Source organism: Plecotus auritus (genome assembly GCF_963455305.1).
Source record: "Plecotus auritus genome assembly, chromosome: 6".
Taxonomy (NCBI): domain Eukaryota; kingdom Metazoa; phylum Chordata; class Mammalia; order Chiroptera; family Vespertilionidae; genus Plecotus; species Plecotus auritus.
In genome coordinates, this window is record NC_137773.1 from 41,036,265 (window position 1) to 41,054,295 (window position 18,031).

The 18,031-nt window shown below is 41.2% G+C and overlaps 2 protein-coding genes across 7 annotated transcripts in view; one reads left to right on the forward strand and one right to left on the reverse strand.

Moving 5' to 3' along the window:
* The first annotated feature begins 2,558 nt into the window (after positions 1 to 2,558).
* BLTP1 (bridge-like lipid transfer protein family member 1) overlaps positions 2,559 to 18,031 on the forward strand; it is a 181,890-nt gene continuing 166,417 nt past the window's right edge. For all 6 annotated transcript variants that reach the window (XM_080671792.1, XM_080671790.1, XM_080671794.1 and 3 more), the window contains exons 1-5: positions 2,559 to 2,850; positions 4,760 to 4,845; positions 12,082 to 12,211; positions 15,220 to 15,336; positions 16,304 to 16,382. In XM_080671792.1, the coding sequence (XP_080527918.1) occupies positions 12,115 to 12,211; positions 15,220 to 15,336; positions 16,304 to 16,382 (293 nt within the window). In that variant the 5' untranslated portion in view covers positions 2,559 to 2,850; positions 4,760 to 4,845; positions 12,082 to 12,114. The remainder of the gene's footprint in view (positions 2,851 to 4,759; positions 4,846 to 12,081; positions 12,212 to 15,219; positions 15,337 to 16,303; positions 16,383 to 18,031) is intronic.
* On the reverse strand, positions 9,949 to 10,947 carry LOC308251272 (poly(rC)-binding protein 2-like; the record flags this gene model as incomplete). The annotated part of the gene is given in 2 exon segments (XM_080674417.1): positions 9,949 to 10,410; positions 10,414 to 10,947. Coding segments are annotated over 2 exon segments (996 nt in total).

The window sequence follows — 18,031 nt, forward strand, 5'->3', positions numbered from 1 at the left end:
GTAGATTAGGGAGGGAGGGGTGGGCTGTGTGTGGGGGGATGGGGAGAGCAGGTGAGAGGAGTGGAAGATTACTGGGATTGCATAAAAAGTAAAATGATGGACGCATACTTATTTTATACAGGTGGGTACTAGATAGTTAACAGTCAACAATTAACTCAATTAACAATGAAGGGATTTGTGGTCTCCTCCCTGGTCTGAGAGTTGTGCCCAAAGTGGCCCGAAAAAAGGGATGTTACTTTGACATTTCAAAGATATGTTATAAAAAAACAAACAAACTAGAATTCAATTGAACTTTTACTTTATAGAAAATAAAAGCCAGAAGAACAAGTTCATTGACTATACAATTGTAATGAAATATTCCAGAATGTTGAAAATGATTTAGGAAAATAAGCATTTTATCAACAAATAAAAGACAAAAATAAAACACGAAGGGAAAACTGTTGATGATTTAATGAAACCTAAAGACATCCTATCTAATAAAAGAATAATATACAAATTGACCCTACCTCTGCTACATAAGCTATGCCTGCTAGCCAATCAGGAGCGAGTATGTAAATTAACCCAACCAAGATGGCTGTGGCCACTGAGCCAGCAGGAGGCTTGGGTTTCCCCAGCGAGGCGATGGAGGAAGCCAAGCTTCCTGCACACCCTGGCCGGCCCAGGCCTCTGCTCATAGCTACAAAGTTTTAATTATAGAAGATAAATAAATCCCAGATACCAGGGCCTCCGCTTGGGTTGCCGGGGGTGGGGGGGGGTGGGGGGGGGAGCGTGGCCGGCCTGCAAACCACCACAGGCCCCTCACCCAGGCCATCCCACACCACAAGGGAACCCCCACCCTGATCCAGGACACCCTTCAGGGCAAACCAGCCGGCCCCCACCCATGCATCAGGCCTCTATCCTATCTAATAAAAGAGTAATATGCAAATTGACCATCACTCCAACACACAAGATGGCTGCCCCATGTGGTCAAAGATGACTGCCCCCATGTGGACACAAGATGGCCACTACAAGATGGCCAGCAGGGGAGGGCAGTTGGGAGGGACTAGGCCTGCAAGGGAGGGCAGTTGGGGGTGATCAAGCCTGCAGGGGAGGGCAGTTAGGGGTGACCAGGCCTGCAGGGGAGGGCAGTTAGGGGCAATCAGGCTGGCAGGGGAGCAGTTAGGCATCAATCAGGCTGTCAGGAGAGTGGTTAGGGGCAATCAGGAAGGCAGGCAGGCGAGCAGTTGGGAGCCAGCAGTCCTGGATTGTGAGAGGGATGTCTGACTGCCAGTTTAGGCCCCATCCAGATTGGAGAGGGTGCAGGCTGGGCTGAGGGACACACACCCCCGTGCATGAATTTCGTGCACTGGGCCTCTAGTATTAAATAAAGAGTTCTAGTTTTATCGAGACATGCTAAAATGATTATTCATTTGGGGTCTGGGAAGTGAGTGCTTTGAATAAGTCAAATGGGGTATATATTGCTAATTGATGAGGTTAGGTAAGAGATACATGAGGGATCATTACTCTCTCTTTTCCTTTGTATATATTTGGAAATTTCCATGGTTAAAAATAACCGTGGAAACCAACAAAACTATGATTGTGGGCTCTGAAGTCTCTTCTTATCAAATAACTTCTCTTCTTTTTAGAGGTAATGATCTTGAGCAAATTACCTGGACACTCTTTGTCATAGTTTGGTTCACCTTTGAGAGGAATATTGTATTAATTCCTGCCTCTGGTGTTGTTGTCTGAAAGAAATGTACTATGCAAATAAAACTTAATATTATTGAGCACTTGGTAAGTCTCAGAATTTATAACTAATCACTATGCTATTAAATAATTTATTTCACCAGGCTAAATTATAAATTGAAATTGATACTTTGGTTATATCTAATTATTTGACCTCACATCTGGCTTTTGACTTTTTTCCTGAAATGAGAGTTCAAGCTCTAACAACTTTCTGAATAGCAGAATGGACGGTAAATTTTCTGAAAATTTTTACTCTAGAGAGTAGATTTTGGAAGTTCTCACTGAACACACAAGAAATTGCAACTATGTGAGGTGATGGATATGTAACCCTCGCTATACCTGTGTTTTTCATTTGTGAAGTGTAAATAAATGGGGATAACGGTTTTGAGAAGATTAAGTGCTTAGAACAGCTCCTGGCCCATTCTTAACACTGTGTAATTGCATGTCTACTTGTCTTTTTAAAAAATATACATTTTATTGATTTCAGAGAGGAAGGGAGAGGTAGAGAGATAGAAACATCAATGATGAGAGACAATCATTGACCAACTGCATCCTGAGCGTCCCCCACTGGGGATCAAGCCTGCAACCCGGGCATGTGCCTTGACCACGGAATCGAATCGTGGCTTCCGGAGCCACAGCGGCTGGGCTGTCTACTTGTCTTACGTGCATATTTCATATCTGCTCCAGGCAACCAGGAAGCTTCTGCAGAGTTAAGACTGTTCCCCACTTTGCCCATTACAATTTGTGCCTCACGGTCCAGGCTCCGCCTCCAGCCCGGTGGGGCGGGGCGAGGTGCTGCCGATTCCTGGGCGGGGCTCGGCTGGCGTGCCTCCAGGCGCCGGCGCCGTGAGGTAGGACGTTACCCGTTGACGCAGCCGCAGTGCCGCCGGGCCTCAGCTCTGACCCCCGCCCCATCCTCCGCCTCCCTCTGTGGTCTGGGCCCGGCTGGATCTTGGGTGGCGGGCTGGACCTGCGGCGGCGGCCCGGCTGGCAGGGCTAGAGGGTGTGCGCGTGGGCCGAGCTCGGCAGGCCGCGGAGGCTCGGGCGCTGCTCCGCTGCCGAAGGCCCTTGGCGTCCTCCGATGAGAGGCCGGACGGTTCCGGGCTGCCCCGGTCGCTCGCCCAGGTGAGGGGACGGGACCGGTTCGGTTGGTCAGCACTTTGTCCAGTGTCTCGGGACCTCAGCCGGGTCGGAGTTGGGGAGGTTTGCCTTCATCTCAACTGCCTGCTGTGGTGTCGACACATTCGCAGTCTTTTGCTCTCCCTATCTGAAGCACTAGGACCTGAGACCGATGTCGTAGGTCAATGGGAAGGCCTGGAAGGGCCATGACAGTCGGCTGGTGGGGTTTGGGATACCCGAGTGGCCTCAGCGGATGGTGAGGAGGCAGGTGGGCGGCGCCCGCCTGCGGGTGTGGTCTCAGCGGGAAGGACCGCGCACCTGCAGGCTGCGGCGTCAGCCCTGCTAGCACCTGGCTGCGGGAGATTGCAGACTGCTTAGCAAGGGCGGTGGAGCTTTAGAACCCCCCTTTACACCCCAGGCGTGGTGTGTTTTGTATTCTGAATTGGTGCTTGCTGAGTCTGCACCATGGGAGAGAACACATTTCAGCGGAAACGTTATCCTGGTCAAAGGGAGGTGAAAGGAAGTTGATTTTCCTCTTAAGAGTATTAGCTGTCTCCTACCCCCCCACCCACCCACTGCGTTGGCCTTAGTTTTTGCCTGTAGATAATTAGGGACGCTGGTTAAAGGGAAAGAGTTCTTGTAAATTTCCTCTGTAAAGAAACCATGGTATTGGAAGTGTTCAAGTGTGTAAGTTTCAACTGGTTTCATGTTCCTGCTTTCACTTCATTCACTGCAATGAAGCTGATTTATTCTAAGTTAACGAGACACATGATGTATAAAAACAGATGAATATACCAGAATATTTTCTTTAAAAATATATTTTTATTGATTTCAGAGAGGAAGGGAAGGGTGGGGGAGAGAGAGAGAGAGAGAAACATCAATGATGAAATAGAATCATTGATCGGCTGCCTCCTGCATGCCTCCCACTGGGGATGGAGCCCACAACCCGGGCATGTGCCCTGACTGGAATCGAACTGTGACCTGCTGGTTCATAGGTCAACAACCACTGAGCCACGCCCTGCCGGGCCAAAATATTTGTCTTATAAAACTATTGAGTGGTACATGATGTGCATATGTTACCTCATGTAATCATCATAACAATCCTATCATGTAAGGCCTTTTATTCTCATTTACTAAAGCCCATAGCCTAAGAAACAACTCCTCCAGGTGCTCTCCCTCCTGGGAGCATGCCTATGCCTTTCCCTTTCCCCTCCTCCCTTCCCACCCCCACTTCTTCCCCTCAGGCACGTTAGCATTAGCTTTCTCATTCCCCAAACTCCAAGGGCCCTTCTTTTAAGTCTATAATATGCTTCCTAAGCCCATTTCTTCTAGGAATTACATTTTCTACTTCTGTAATTTACCCAATAAATATTATCTTAAAGTTAAAAAAAAAAAAAGAAGAAATAATTCGTCAGAAGTCAGAATTGTGATTTAAACCAGGTGATCTGGCTCCTGGTTACAGCCCCTTAATCAGTTATTTGCAGGTTGATTTTCATTTGTTAAGAAATGTGCTACGTGCTGGAAATAGGAAAAAAACTGAGGAGCTGTTCTTGCCAGCAGAGACCAGGAATTTGAGAGAACTTTTTCAAAGCCACACTTAGAGAATGTTTTAAAGGTGGGATTTGACCTCTAGAACCCTCAACGACCAAAATCATGCTCTTTTCATAAGTACAATAAGGAGTTTTCAAATGTTTGGTAGGCCATAGTTTGGAAATTGTGGTATTATTCTAGATTTTCTAGAGTATTCTAGGAGTATTTTTTATTTGGAAACTTTAAAGAATGAAATGTAGTATTGAACTAACATTAAAGACTTTTATGCAGGTGTAATCAAATTATTTAATCTGAAATGGTAAAATTGCTCGTAAAGCCAGAATATCTTGTATAATTTGTTGAAATGTTTTTTGTTCTTTTTTAGGTTTGTTAAGATGAAACACTGCAGATGGGCCTTCTGAAGATAAGGAGAAGGAAAAACAACATTGAAGATTCTGGGAATAAAAACAGGTAAATATTTCGGCTAAGTTAGAAAACGATATAATTTCCAATTAAAGTTCAGGGAGAGGAAATCTTCTGACTTTCTGTTTCAGTTGTGTTTTGATCTGCTTAAATGGTCAAGGAATGAGGGTTGGGTGGTGGGGTGTATAACTTGACCTGCCAATCATTTTACTTGACTTTGGAACTACCAATACCTGACAGTTGAGTCATGTGCTGAGCTTGTGTATTGGAAGAATAAGGCCACAGAAAGTTTTGGCTTGATTTTCTATCAAGTGTCACTGTTCTTTTCTTTCTTTTGCAAGTACATTAATCTGCCCATGTTATAAAGGGATTAAAAAAGAAATGAAGAAAATTGATTGACTTTTTGTTTGTTCTTCATAGAATAGTATGTGTAGTTAAAACTCAAGTATATTTTTTTACTATGAGTCTATGGAGAATAGTAGGAAGCATGGTTAAACATGATTAAGGAACATTTAATTCATTGATAAATATTGAACAAGTACCATATGTCAGGCATTATTTCAGGCTTCTAGTAATAGAGTGGTCTAAATGGCCCTGAAAAGTACAAGAGCAGTGAGTTTTTTTTCTAGAAGGTAATATTTTTGTGACCCATACATTTCCTTGATTTTATATGCAAGGATCATTTTGATTTATGTAAAAGACTGGGCAAGCACCATTATGCAACCCTATGGTAGATGTTTGTATTTATAATTAAGCTTTCATATTATTGTAAATAATAAAAGAAGGTATTCTATTAGTACTACTTTAAGGTACAGTGGGAAACTAGGATTCCTTTTTTTTTTTTTTTTTTTTAAATATGGAACACTTCACAAATTTGCGTGTCATCCTTGCGCAGGGGCCATGCTAATCTTCTCTGTATCGTTCCAATTTTAGTATATGTGCTGCCGAGCGGAAAACTAGGATTCTTACAGACTTCATTTTAGCATACTGTTTTTCATGTTAAAGATAGTGATAGAATTTCAAAATTTCATCGGAGGTTAACAAATTAACTCTTCAATTTGAGAAAATTTGGGGGAATTTACATGTGACAAATAGAAGTGCCATGGTCAAATAGGCATTCTGGATGATGAATTGGGGAGAGATGAGCTTGGAACCATGGTGATCAAGTAGAGGCTATTGTAATAAGACCAGATGGCAAAGGAGAGTCAGAAGTAAAACAGTGCAAATGGGAATTAAAGGATGGAGATGATTATACAGATGCAAAAGATCTAGAATGGGTAAGAATTACTGGGTTGAAGGAAAGTGGAGTCAGGGCACTTCCTGGTCACTGTCATGTTCAAGCTCATAATATTTAATAAATACTTGCAGGGTAAATGAAATGGATTACTTGATATCTCGGGTTGGGAAACAGTGGATTCTGGGGCTATTTCTGAGGGAGAACAGGAAGAGCAATAAATTGGGAACATGGTTGGAGGAGCTAAGTTTAGTTGGGAGCTATTGTATTTGAGGCCTCTGTGATTTCCACCAAGAAATGTCATTAGGTAGCCCTAGCCAGTTTGGCTCAGTGGATAGAGCATCGGCCTGTGGACCAAAGGGCCCCGGGCACGATTCCCTTCAGGGACACATACCTTGGTTGCAGGCTCCTTCCTGGCCCGGGCCCTGGTTGGGGCTTGTGCAGGAGGCAACCAACCAGTGTGTTTCTCTCATATCAATGTTTCTCTCTGTCTTTCCCTCTCTTCCACACTCCCTAAAAATCAATGGAAAAATATCCTTGGGTGAGGATTAACAAAAGAAATGTCATTTATGTAGTTGTGTATATGGATCTGAGTTAGGAAGACCCATTTGAGGTATAAATTGTGGAGTCTACATTTATAGGTGATAGTTAAAAGCAGTGTGAATGGATGAGATCACTCAGGGAGAACATGTGAAGTGATAGAAGAGAAGCAAGGATTCTTAAGGTTAAGGTAGAAGAAAAACACACCTCAAAGGAGATGGGATGGGCAGGGAAGTAGGAGAAAATCAGGAGAGTCACAGAAGTCAGTGAAAGAACTGAGTTTGGAGAAAAGGACTGAATATTAGACATCTTTGAGACATCAAATAAACTGAGGACAATAGAAGTATCCATTGGACATATCAGTTAAGAAGTTGTTGACTTGAGCAAGAGCAACTTTATAGGTGGAGCCAGTTTACACTGGGTAAATGATGAGGAAATTCAAATACCTAATGTCATTTAATCTTTCAGAAACTTTGGTTTTAAGTAGAATAGAGAGATGGTAGCTAAAGAGATGTATTTGAGAGAGGGCTTTTGTTTTTTAAAGGTATGAGTGATATGAGTACATTTATAGTACACTCTTTATTTGATGGGATAAAAAGGCATCAGAAAGAATATATGAAGATAACAGAATGAGGAAGAATAATTGATATAGCTGATCATGGACTAAGCTGGAAGGGATGCAGGTCAAAGGTACTTTAGATAGACTTCTACTAAGACAGGAGGTAGGGAGGTATGATGATTATGGATACAGATAAATTGGTAGGAGGCAGAGTGGAGGTTGCTTCACAAAGTCCATGCAGGAGACACCCACTTATGGTAGGAAGCGGAAATTGTTCACTCATGGGATTGGTAGCCTTTTTGATGTGGGCTTGCTGACTTCTGATCTCTTGGTAAGAAGGAGGAGAGAAGAAGAGTGGGGGTAGTTTAGCTTAAGATGACAAGTATGAACCATATGAGTAGAACTACTTTGCTTATCTTCCTTTTACTTTATATTAGTTATCTATTGCTGAGTAACAAAGTATCCCAAAACTCAGTGGCTTAAAACATTTATTATCTCAGAATTTCTATGGACTCAGAACTTGGGAGTTACTAAGCTGATTACTTCTGACTTAGGGTCTCAAGAGGTTATAGCCAAGATCTTGGCTGGGACTTAGTCATAGAGGGACTCAATTGGGGCTGGAGGAATTGCCTCTATGATGGTTCATTCACATGGCTGTTGGCTGGAGGCTTCAAATCCTCACCACATGGACCTCTCTAGGGCTTCTTATATGTCCTAGCAAGGCAGCTGGTTCCCCCAGAACAGATGATCCAAGACAGAGAGCAAGGAGGAGGCCATGATGCCATCTGTGATCTAGTTATACATCATTGCTTCTGCTATATTCTTTTAGAATTGTATCATTCAGTCCAGACCACATTTGGGAGAGAAATTAATTAAGCTCCATCTCTTGAAGGGAGGAAGATCAAATAATTTTTGGACATATTTTAAGACTACCACATACCTTCTATCAGCTGTCAATTTCTTTAGGGGACAAAGCTCTTTAAAACTATGTAGATACAGCCTTTTTTGACTGGGTGAGAGAGAGGTGGAGAAAAGTGGGGAGTGGTTCAGTTGGATTTGGCTTACTTCACAATGTGGCTTTCTTTGCTGTTAATCAGTCTCTGTAACACATCAGTCTTGATGTGTTATTGCTTGTGGTTATTTAAACTCAAAAAACTGCTGATCTTTGATTTAATGGACCATCCTTTTAGGAGAAAAAATGTCATAGTGGGCAAAATATGAATTTATTATACCAAAATATGAATTTTGTTAACATTTATATTAGCTCCTAAACTAGAATCTAGAGTTGGGAGGAGGGAACTAATTTTTCATAGAAAAGAAATGGAAAACCAAGAGATTGTTACTGATTTCAGTGAACGTAAGTGATGAGAGGCAATATAACAAGATTCTAAAGCCATGGACCCTTACCTGTGTTTGTGCTTAGCTTCTGCCACAGTTTTCTCATCTGTAAAAGGGGAAAATTGTAAATGGGTAGTTATTTGTGGTGGTTAGATGAGTAAACACATGTAAAGTGTTTGGAACAGTGCCTGGCACATAGCAAGCAGTCAATAAATGTTAGCTATTGCCATGGGAGTTCTAGTTTCATGGTGAGCTAATTCCATGGAATTAACATTTCAAAGAGTAAGATAATATCCACCTAAATCTTTAGAGTCTAGACTTTAAACTACTGACCTTATTGTACTTTGTAAAGTATGTTTCTATCTAGCTCGATATCCATTTAGAGTACTGTATCAGATGTCACCAGTAGTATTGTGTAAGTCATATTCCCATAAAACTTCCTAAAGCAGTCTTTAAAAAATTTTTTTCCATAAAAGTTCAGTTTCAATTGGAGCAATATTCTCAGCTCATAGGAATTGGTTATTAAATGAATCTGTTGGACTCTTTGCATAACAACATGCTAATAAAAAAGACTTTCTTTAAATTTGATATCATGAGAGTGTTGGTGAACACATGTGACCAGTTTCCTCCTCCCTCTCTCCCCACATCCAAAGACCCTATTGTTGGGTGGATAGTTTGAAGATGTATTAGGTAAGGTTTCTGACTGAACGGACTTAAGGTAGAAGATAAGAGAGGAGCTTAAGGGCCAGATACAAAAATGAAAATAGTTTTATTACAAGAAACCTTCTTTAGAATTTTACTTTGCTAATGCTTCCTACATTTATATTTATTTGAGAGAGAGAAACATCTATTTGTTTTCCACTTATTGATACATTCATTGATTGATTCTTTTTTTCCAGTCCATCTTTTAATTTTTTTGAAAAATTCCTGACATTACAGAACTATACTGAAATGTATTAATATTCCACTCTTACATTTCCATGACAAACAAACAAAAAAATTCATGAGCCAAAAACAAAAACAGGGAGAAGCTTATAAAACTAAATATGGATCTCAGCATTAACAGCTGAACAGAGAAAGGAATTAAAATGCTTTAATTAAAAAATCATGAGTGGCCCTAACCAGTTTGGCTCAGTGGATAGAGCATCGGCCTTCGGACTGAAAGGTCCCAGGTTTGATTCTGGTCAAGGGCATGTACCTTGGTTGCGGGCACATCCCCAGTAGGAGGTGGCCATGAGGCAGCTGATCGATGTTTCTCTCTCATCGATGTTTCTACCTCTCTATCCCTCTCCCTTCCTCTCTGTAAAAAAAAATCAATAAAATATATTTTAAAAAATCATGAATGGATGATAAAGTGTGTAGAAACTGAAAATTTACGAACTATTTAAAACCTGGAATCACTGACTGTTCAGAAACTACACAGATGGATCATGGGTGGTGGTGAACAGCGGAAAGGGATTATGAATGAATCTGCATTGTTCTAGCTGCTCCCCATGCTACCTGTCTCCGAATAAAGCCTGACATTGATTAGATATTGAGTCAGGCTGATACTGGCAGCTGATCCAATTATGGTAACATGCCTATCAGTAGATCCTTCCACTGGGTTCACAATTTTGATCTGTGCCCCAGACATTTGACGGATCTCATTGATTTTGGCGCCTTGACACCTGATTATGCAGCCAATCAAATCATTTGGAATGGTGAGTTCATGAGAAGTATTCTGAGCAGATGCATCCAACCTGCCCAAATAGCCTTTCACCTCTGGAGAGCTGGATTCAGTGCCACTGAATCCGGTGTTGCCATGTGTCATGGGAAAATGAGACTGTTGCATTGCCAACTGGTGCAGCTTGGTCAAATCTGGCTGTGGAATGGTATACTGTCCTTGAATGGTATAGGCCTGATCACCTGCAAAGATGACTGGAGAAATGGACGGCTTGGGCCGCTATGGGATGGTCACGCCCTTCAGGGGGGACTCCAACATGACCACGCAGATTTGTTTCACACACTCAGTGATGGATTTCGGAATGCCAGCAATAGTGATGGCCCACTCAGTTGAGTTGGGGAGCATATCCCCTGCCACCTGGACCTGAGCCCTTGTATTCTCCCTTATTTCCTTGAACTTAGAACCACCTTTCCCAATGAGAAAGCCACATTGACTAGCAGGGACCACCAGCCACAGGGTGACTGGGGGTCTACTGGCAGCTGTGCTATTGGTTATAGAGCTGCTGATGTCCTCTTCCAGTTTGTCAATGATCATAGCAAAGGCTTTGAAGATGCCATTAGTGAGTCCAGTCAAAGTGATAATTCTCTCAGGACAATTCCCTTCTGAGATGTTGATAGGTGCACCACCACTCTCCTCATGCATCTTCTTAACTGATTCTCCTTTCTTTCCAATGATACTGCCAACTTCCTTTCCATGCATAAGTAGGTGGATGTTGAGAGTGACATTTAATCCACCTTCAATCACACTGGTGTCCATGTCGAGCAGTATTCTGGGGAGCTGGACTTTGAGTGGTCAAGTCTTTGGTCACTGGTGGGAGGCAAGCGTCCCCCCCCCGCCGCCTTTGGCTGCTCCGTGCTCGCTGCCCAGAGGCCCTCCGCAGCTGGGGTGGAACGCTTGCCTCGTCGCTGCGGTGATGAAGCAAGCATTCCGCCAGGCTGCTCACACTGCCCACTCTCAGCAGCCCTGCCCCCCTCCCCCCCCCCCCCCCCCCCCCCCGGACGGGGGACTCCAGCGGGGCTGAGAGGACTGGGTGCTGCCATCTTGTGGCTATGGGCACTGCCATATTTGTGACGGAGTGATGGTTGGTTTGCATATTACCCTTTTATTAGATAGGATAATGCATTTATTTCATTCAGGTATTATCTCCCTTCCTCCTACTGAAGTAGTAAAATAGTTTGACTTGCAAGGTGCATCTCTTCCTGTTGGAGCCTGTTGTAAATGATGGTTTTTTGTTGGGGTATGTAATTCATGTTGAGTGGTAGTGTGTGAGGGTTTCCCCTTTTGGCCTATCCATTCCATTTTAATTTTCACCCTACTTACTAATACTCTCTCCTTATTGTTGATTAATATTTCAGAATATGTTTGATTATATTTCAGAATAATGATGTCCCTCTTATCTGGATCCAGAGTACACTAACTGAACCTGAGTCTCTACTCATACTTAGTATGGTGAAATCAGGACATTAGAAACATGATGTGTTGTCTTATATAGAAATAGAAATGTGGCCATGTTTTGTTGTTTATTGCAGTGGTCAGCAAACTCATTAGTCAACAGAGCCAAATATCAACAGTACAACGATTGAAATTTCTTTTAAGAGCCAAATTTTTTAAACTTAAATTTCTTCTAACGCCACTTCTTCAAAATAGACTCGCCCAGGCCGTGGTATTTTGTGGAAGAGCCACACTCCAGGGCCAAAGAGCCGCTTGTGGCTCGTGAGCCGCAGTTTGCCGACCATGGGTTTATTGTATTTTTGCATTCTTATCATTGAAGGAACAGAATGTGATTTAATAAACTTTAATATTTACTAAATTCACCTTTTCTCCCCCTTACATGATTTTCCTTGCAGATTAATAAATCTCTGATTCTAAATTTAACCTTTGAACTCTTAGACCTTTAGATGCTGCTCTGGAAAAACTTCAATAATGGATCAAAGGAAAAATGAGAGTATTGTTCCTAGTATCACCCAGTTGGAAGATTTTCTTACAGAACACAATTCTAATGTTGTGTGGCTCCTCGTTGGTAAGTAGAATGTATTTTTTTGTACATTACTTTTTTTTTTTTAATATATTTTATTGATATTTTACAGAGAGGAAGGGAGAGGGATAGAGAGCTAGAAACATCGATGAGAGAGAAACATCAATCAGCTGCCTCCTGCACACCTCCCACTGGGGATGTGCCCGCAACCAAGGTACGTGCCTTTGACCGGAATCGAACCCGGGACCCTTCAGTCCACAGGCCGACGCTCTATCCACTGAGCCAAACCGGTTTCGGCTGTACATTACTTTTTAAAAAATATATTTTTATTGATTTCAGAGAGGAAGGGAGAGGGAGAGAGAGATAGAAACACCAATGATGAGAGAGAATCATTGATTAGCTGTCTCCTGCATGCCCCACACTGGGGATTGAGCCCGCAATCCTGGCATGTGCCCTGACCAGGAATCGAACCCGGGACTCTTCAGTCTGCAATCTGACACTCTATCTACTGGGCCAAACTGGCTAGGGTTACATTACTGTTTTTTTTTTTTTTTTTTTTTTTATGGTTGGAGTAGAAATTGCCAAATTTTAAGCAGTGGCTGGCCTTATGATATTGAAGGGGGTGGGGACATGTCATAATGAAAAGGCCATAGTTCCTAGGTTCTTTAACACTAGATCAGCCATGGGCAAACTACGGCCCGCGGGCCGGATCCGGCCCGTTCGGCTGTTCTATCCGGCCCACGGAGCCGAAAGAGCGGAGGGTTCTCTTGCTCTCCCCTCCGCTCCTTTACTTTGAATTTATATTAGTTCACATAAACACTCCATCAATGCTTTTGTTCCGGCCCTCCGGTCCAGTTTAAGAACCCATTGTGGCCCTCGAGTCAAAAAGTTTGCCCAGCCCTGACTGGTTTGGCTCAGTGGATAGGGCATCGGCCTGCAGACGGAAGGGTCCCAGGTTCGATTCTGGTCAAGGGCATGTACCTTGGTTGCGGGCACATCCCCAGTGGGGGGTGTGCAGGAGGCAGCTGATCGATGTTTCTCTTTCATCGATGTTTCTAACTCTCTATCCCTCTCCCTTCCTCTCTGTAAAAAAATCAATAAAATATTGAGAAAAAAAAAAAAAAAGTTTGCCCACCCCTGCACTAGAAGCATACTTTCTCTTCAAATACCTCTTACCTTTCTGAATGGCCCACAACAACCTGACACAGTGATTTACAGTAAAAATTACTACAAAATGACTTTAAACTTAAAACATAATGAAATGTCATCAAAATCATTTTTTGAAATAATTGTTCTAGGAATAATTTTTATGGACACATCATAGCACTTGCTACATCAAAGCTATTACCATTAATCTAAGCTACCCTGTGAAATGTTGTATCAGTGACTGCCTTGTTTTATCATATTAAATAATTTTTTTAAGTTAAGAACTTAATTTGATGTTGCTAATAGGTTACACATGTTAAATTGTTTTACATTACTTTGTCCTAATTTAGAAAACAGTTATACTTTAAAAATAGATAAGTAAAAAATATTATTATCAGAAAATGCTTTCTTGTGTTTTACCTTTTGTATATTTATGATCTGGTTTTTTTGGGAATATTGTAAATTTTGTAAGTGATTATAAACTTTATGATAGATTGACAAATGGTCAAACTTGGAATATCATTTATTGTAGTTTATTCAATAAAAGTAGACATTCTTAAATGGTTATTGTCTTATCAATTATAGTAAAATAGTATAAGATTTCCTGTTTAATATAGATATGCCTTTAAGTGGGCTAAATTCCTACTTATTTCCATTATTTATTTTAATGTTTTTATTGATTTTTAGAGAGAGAGGAAGGAAGAGGGATAGAGAGATAGAAACACCAATGAGAAAGAAACATTGACTGGCTACCTCCTGCATGCCCCTACTGGGGATTGAGCAAACAACCCAGGAATCAAACCAGTGATCACACTGGCCAGGCTCCATTACTTTTTTTTTTTTTTTTTTTTAATAATTCTTTATTGTTGAAAGTATTACATATGTCCCCCTTTCCCCCTATTGATCCCCTCCAGTCGCCGCCCCCTGACTCCATTACTTTTTAAAAGCAGAATTTATTGATTTAAAAAAATCAATGACTTTTCTCTGATTTAAAAAATCATTAATTTTCTTTCTTTTTAAGTGACTTTAGCCTTCATTGAATAGCTTGGGAATGAGCTTTTAGCCTGATAAAGGTGAATGTTTTTCATAATGTTCAGAATTACGGGCTTTCTTGTCCCAGAACATCTTTACATATCCTAATATATAAAAATCCAGGGGCCGTCACGACCGAAACAACTGGACAGACGACTGAACACAGGCTGTGTGGGGCGACAAGGCTGGCAGGGGGGTTAGTGAGGGATGACCAAACGACTGAACAGCAGGCTGCGTGGGGCGACCAGGCCATCAGGGAGGTTAGTGCAGGATGACCAAATGACTGAACAGCAGGCTGTGTGGGGCAACCAGGCTGGCAGGGGAGGCAGTTGGGGGCGACCAGGCCGGCAAGGGGGGGCAGTTAGGGGCAATCAGGCTGGCGGGGGGCAGTTAGAGGCATTCAGGCAGGCAGGCAGGTGAGCAGTTAGGAGCCAGCGGTCCCAGATTGTGAGAGGGATGGCTGACTGCTGGTTTAGGCCTGATCCCCTGAGGGGTCCCGTATTGGAGACGGGTGCAGAGGCTGGGCTGAGGTGACCCCCCCCCCCCCGTGCACAAATTTCATGCACTGGGCCTCTAGTATTAAATAAAGAAAACGGTACAAAGCAGTGAAAAAGGAAATAAGAAAAGAAAAACAAAAGGCTCTAATGGATCTGATTGGAATCTGTGTATTTCTGGCTAATGACTAAAAGAGAGTGAGGAAAGGTGGATAAAGTAGCTCCAACCTCTGATTTTAAAACCCAAGGTGTTAAATTTTAAGAGGACTTACTACCGTATTATCATTTCTGAGTGTGGTAAATGATCTTTTACTAACAAAGTTTACTAAGATACTAAGGTGATTGAAAGTGACATCCTTTTGTACTTTTTTCTCCCAACAGCTACCATTTTGTCCTGTGGATGGATTATTTATCTCACATATTATAATTCTCGGAATGTTGGTCTTATTTTAACCTTGGTTGTCAACAGATTATACAAACATGGCTATATCCATATTGGTGAGTTGAAGTAAACCTGCATTATTTTCTTCTGTGTAATCTTGGGGTATATATTATACATTTATATTTTATAAACAGGTAGTTTTAGAAATTTATCATTGTTTCATAAAGGATAAACTAACCTACTTTGAATTTCTCTCTTCAGCACTCTGTAACAGGTTATGCCCTTTACCTCATTCTTATTTGTTAAAGTGTTTCCATAGTTACTCTTTGACCTTGTTTATAAAAGATGCTCATGAAAATAATTTGAAAAAATACAGACAAATATAAAATATGGAAACAGAAATTTCTCACAATTCCATCTAGAGAAAGTTTCTAACGCTCAATGAATTATTTGCTCTTTTTTTTCTTTAAGTAACCTGTACTTTAAAAACCTGTAAGTTGGAGTCATCTTGTGTATTTCATTTTGTGCCTGCTTTATTAGTTTAGTTTCTAACTACTTATAAGTGGGAGGTTTGTAGATAGATGGGAGGGTGTACTAGGAAGCTGTATACTCTGGAAAGTCCCAAACCCGTGAGAAAGGAGGAGGGGGCACTGAATAGAATCATTCTAACCTTCCCTGGAGTTGAGTACATCTTAGTGGACATGAACTTCTCTCAAATATAAATAGTCTTCCATTAATTTGAGGCAGTGACTGGTTCCTGGAGTAATGGAGAAAATTGGTGAATTACTCACTGCTGTGGGTTTATTTAATGGCTGTGCATAATTAGTTGTATGAAGCAGCTATTAAAACTAATGTTCTTATATGGTTATTTAGTAACTCAGTTCATAGTGATGACACATGTGGCACTTTTTCAGGAAAAATGATAGAAATTAGTAAGGCTGTAAGAATATCTGGAAGGGAGCCAGGAGAGAACATTTAATTACTGAATGAATTGGTTGCTAAGGTTGTTTTAAGTTTTAAGAGCTCTACTGTCTATCAAAACAATTAAATTAATTGCTGTTGTGTTTTTTTTTCCTATAACAGGCTCCTTCTCTTTCTCTGTTCTTTCTGGAAAAATCATGGTTCGTGAAATCTATTACATTACAGAAGACATGTCTATTAGGTAAAAAGCAAAAACAAAACCTAAAACAAAAGAACCTACCTTAAACTTGAAATATTGAAAAAATTTTCTAATTATGATACTTGTTTTAATATTACTCGGTTCTTCAAATAAAACCATAAATCAGCCTTGGCCAGTTTGGCTCAGGGCTAGTGCATCAGCCTGTGGACTGAAGGGTCACGGGTTCGATTCCAGTCAATGGCACATGCCTGGGTTTCAGCTCGATCCCCAGTGGGGGATGTGCAGGAGGCAGCCGGTCCGTGGTTCTCTCTCATCATTGATGTTTCTGTCTCTCTCTCTCCCTCTCCCTTCCTCTCTGAGATCAATAAAAATATATATAAACAACAACAACAAAAAACCCAAACCATAAATCAGAAATAATTTTTTTAGTAAATTAGACTTAATGAATTAATGTTTTAAAATGTTTCTAACAATGGATTAATTTAGCTAAAGTTTAGACCAGCCGTGGGCAAACTACAGCCCGCGGGCCGGATCCAGCCCGTTCGGCTGTTCTATCCGGCCCGCGGAGCCGAAAGAGCGGAGGGTTCTCTTGCTCTCCCCTCCGCTCCTTTACTTTGAATTTATATTAGTTCACACAAACACTCCATCCATGCTTTTGTTCCGGCCCTCCGGTCCAGTTTAAGAACCCATTGTGGCCCTCGAGTCAAAAAGTTTGCCCACCCCTGGTTTAGACTGACAAAAAGTTTACCTAATAGCAGCATATAGAAATCAATAATCTCATTTCATTGCAGGATGAAAAATTGAGGCATTAAATTGCCTGATCATTTCTGTTGTAGAATTCATGGTGGTCATTTGTTATATAAAATAAGGATCAGATATGTTGATAATGCTCACCCATTAGGTTCTTATTAGGCAATAAGTGTTTAGAATTGTTTAGCATCTGTTAACAACTCTAATTTTACTTTAAGAAGGAAACACAAATCTTAATATATTAAGAATAATATGTTTGATATGTTCTCTCTTCTGTAAGCCTTGTAAGCAAAACTTACTCTGTTATTATTATTATTTAAAAATATATTTTTATTGATTTCAGAGAAGAAGGGAGAGGGAGTGAGAGATACAAACACCAATGATAAGAGAGAATCATTGATTGGCTGATTGTTGCATGCCCCCCACTGGGGATCAAGATTGCAGCCCGGCATGTGCCCTGACTCGGAATTGAGCTGCGACCTCCTGGTTCGTAGGTTGATGCTCAATCACTGAGCCACACCGGCTGGGCAGCTTACTCTTATTTTTGTGATCTTCTTAAAATTTGTTAATTAGAACTTGGAAAATTTTGAATTATTTGAGAGATGCCAGGGTTTGGTACCACTTATACTTCTCTTGAAACAGTAGAAGCATCTTCTTTTTGAGTCTAAAATTATTCCAAATTAAAAGTAAAAAGTAAAAGTTAAAAATGGGAGCATGAAGTGATATATCATTACAGAAATGAATGATTATCTTTAAAAGTTTTCTCTAGTGTGCTAATGTCCCCCTTTCAAGAGTTGGCCTTTTGTTTATGTAGTTTTTACAACATTAAAAATATTTATAAAAGAAAAAGGTTTTCTGTTAGTACTTCATTTTCCTGTTGAATGTAATCCAGTATTACATTTTACCTGAGTAGAAGAAGCTAATTTAAACCTGTGCATATC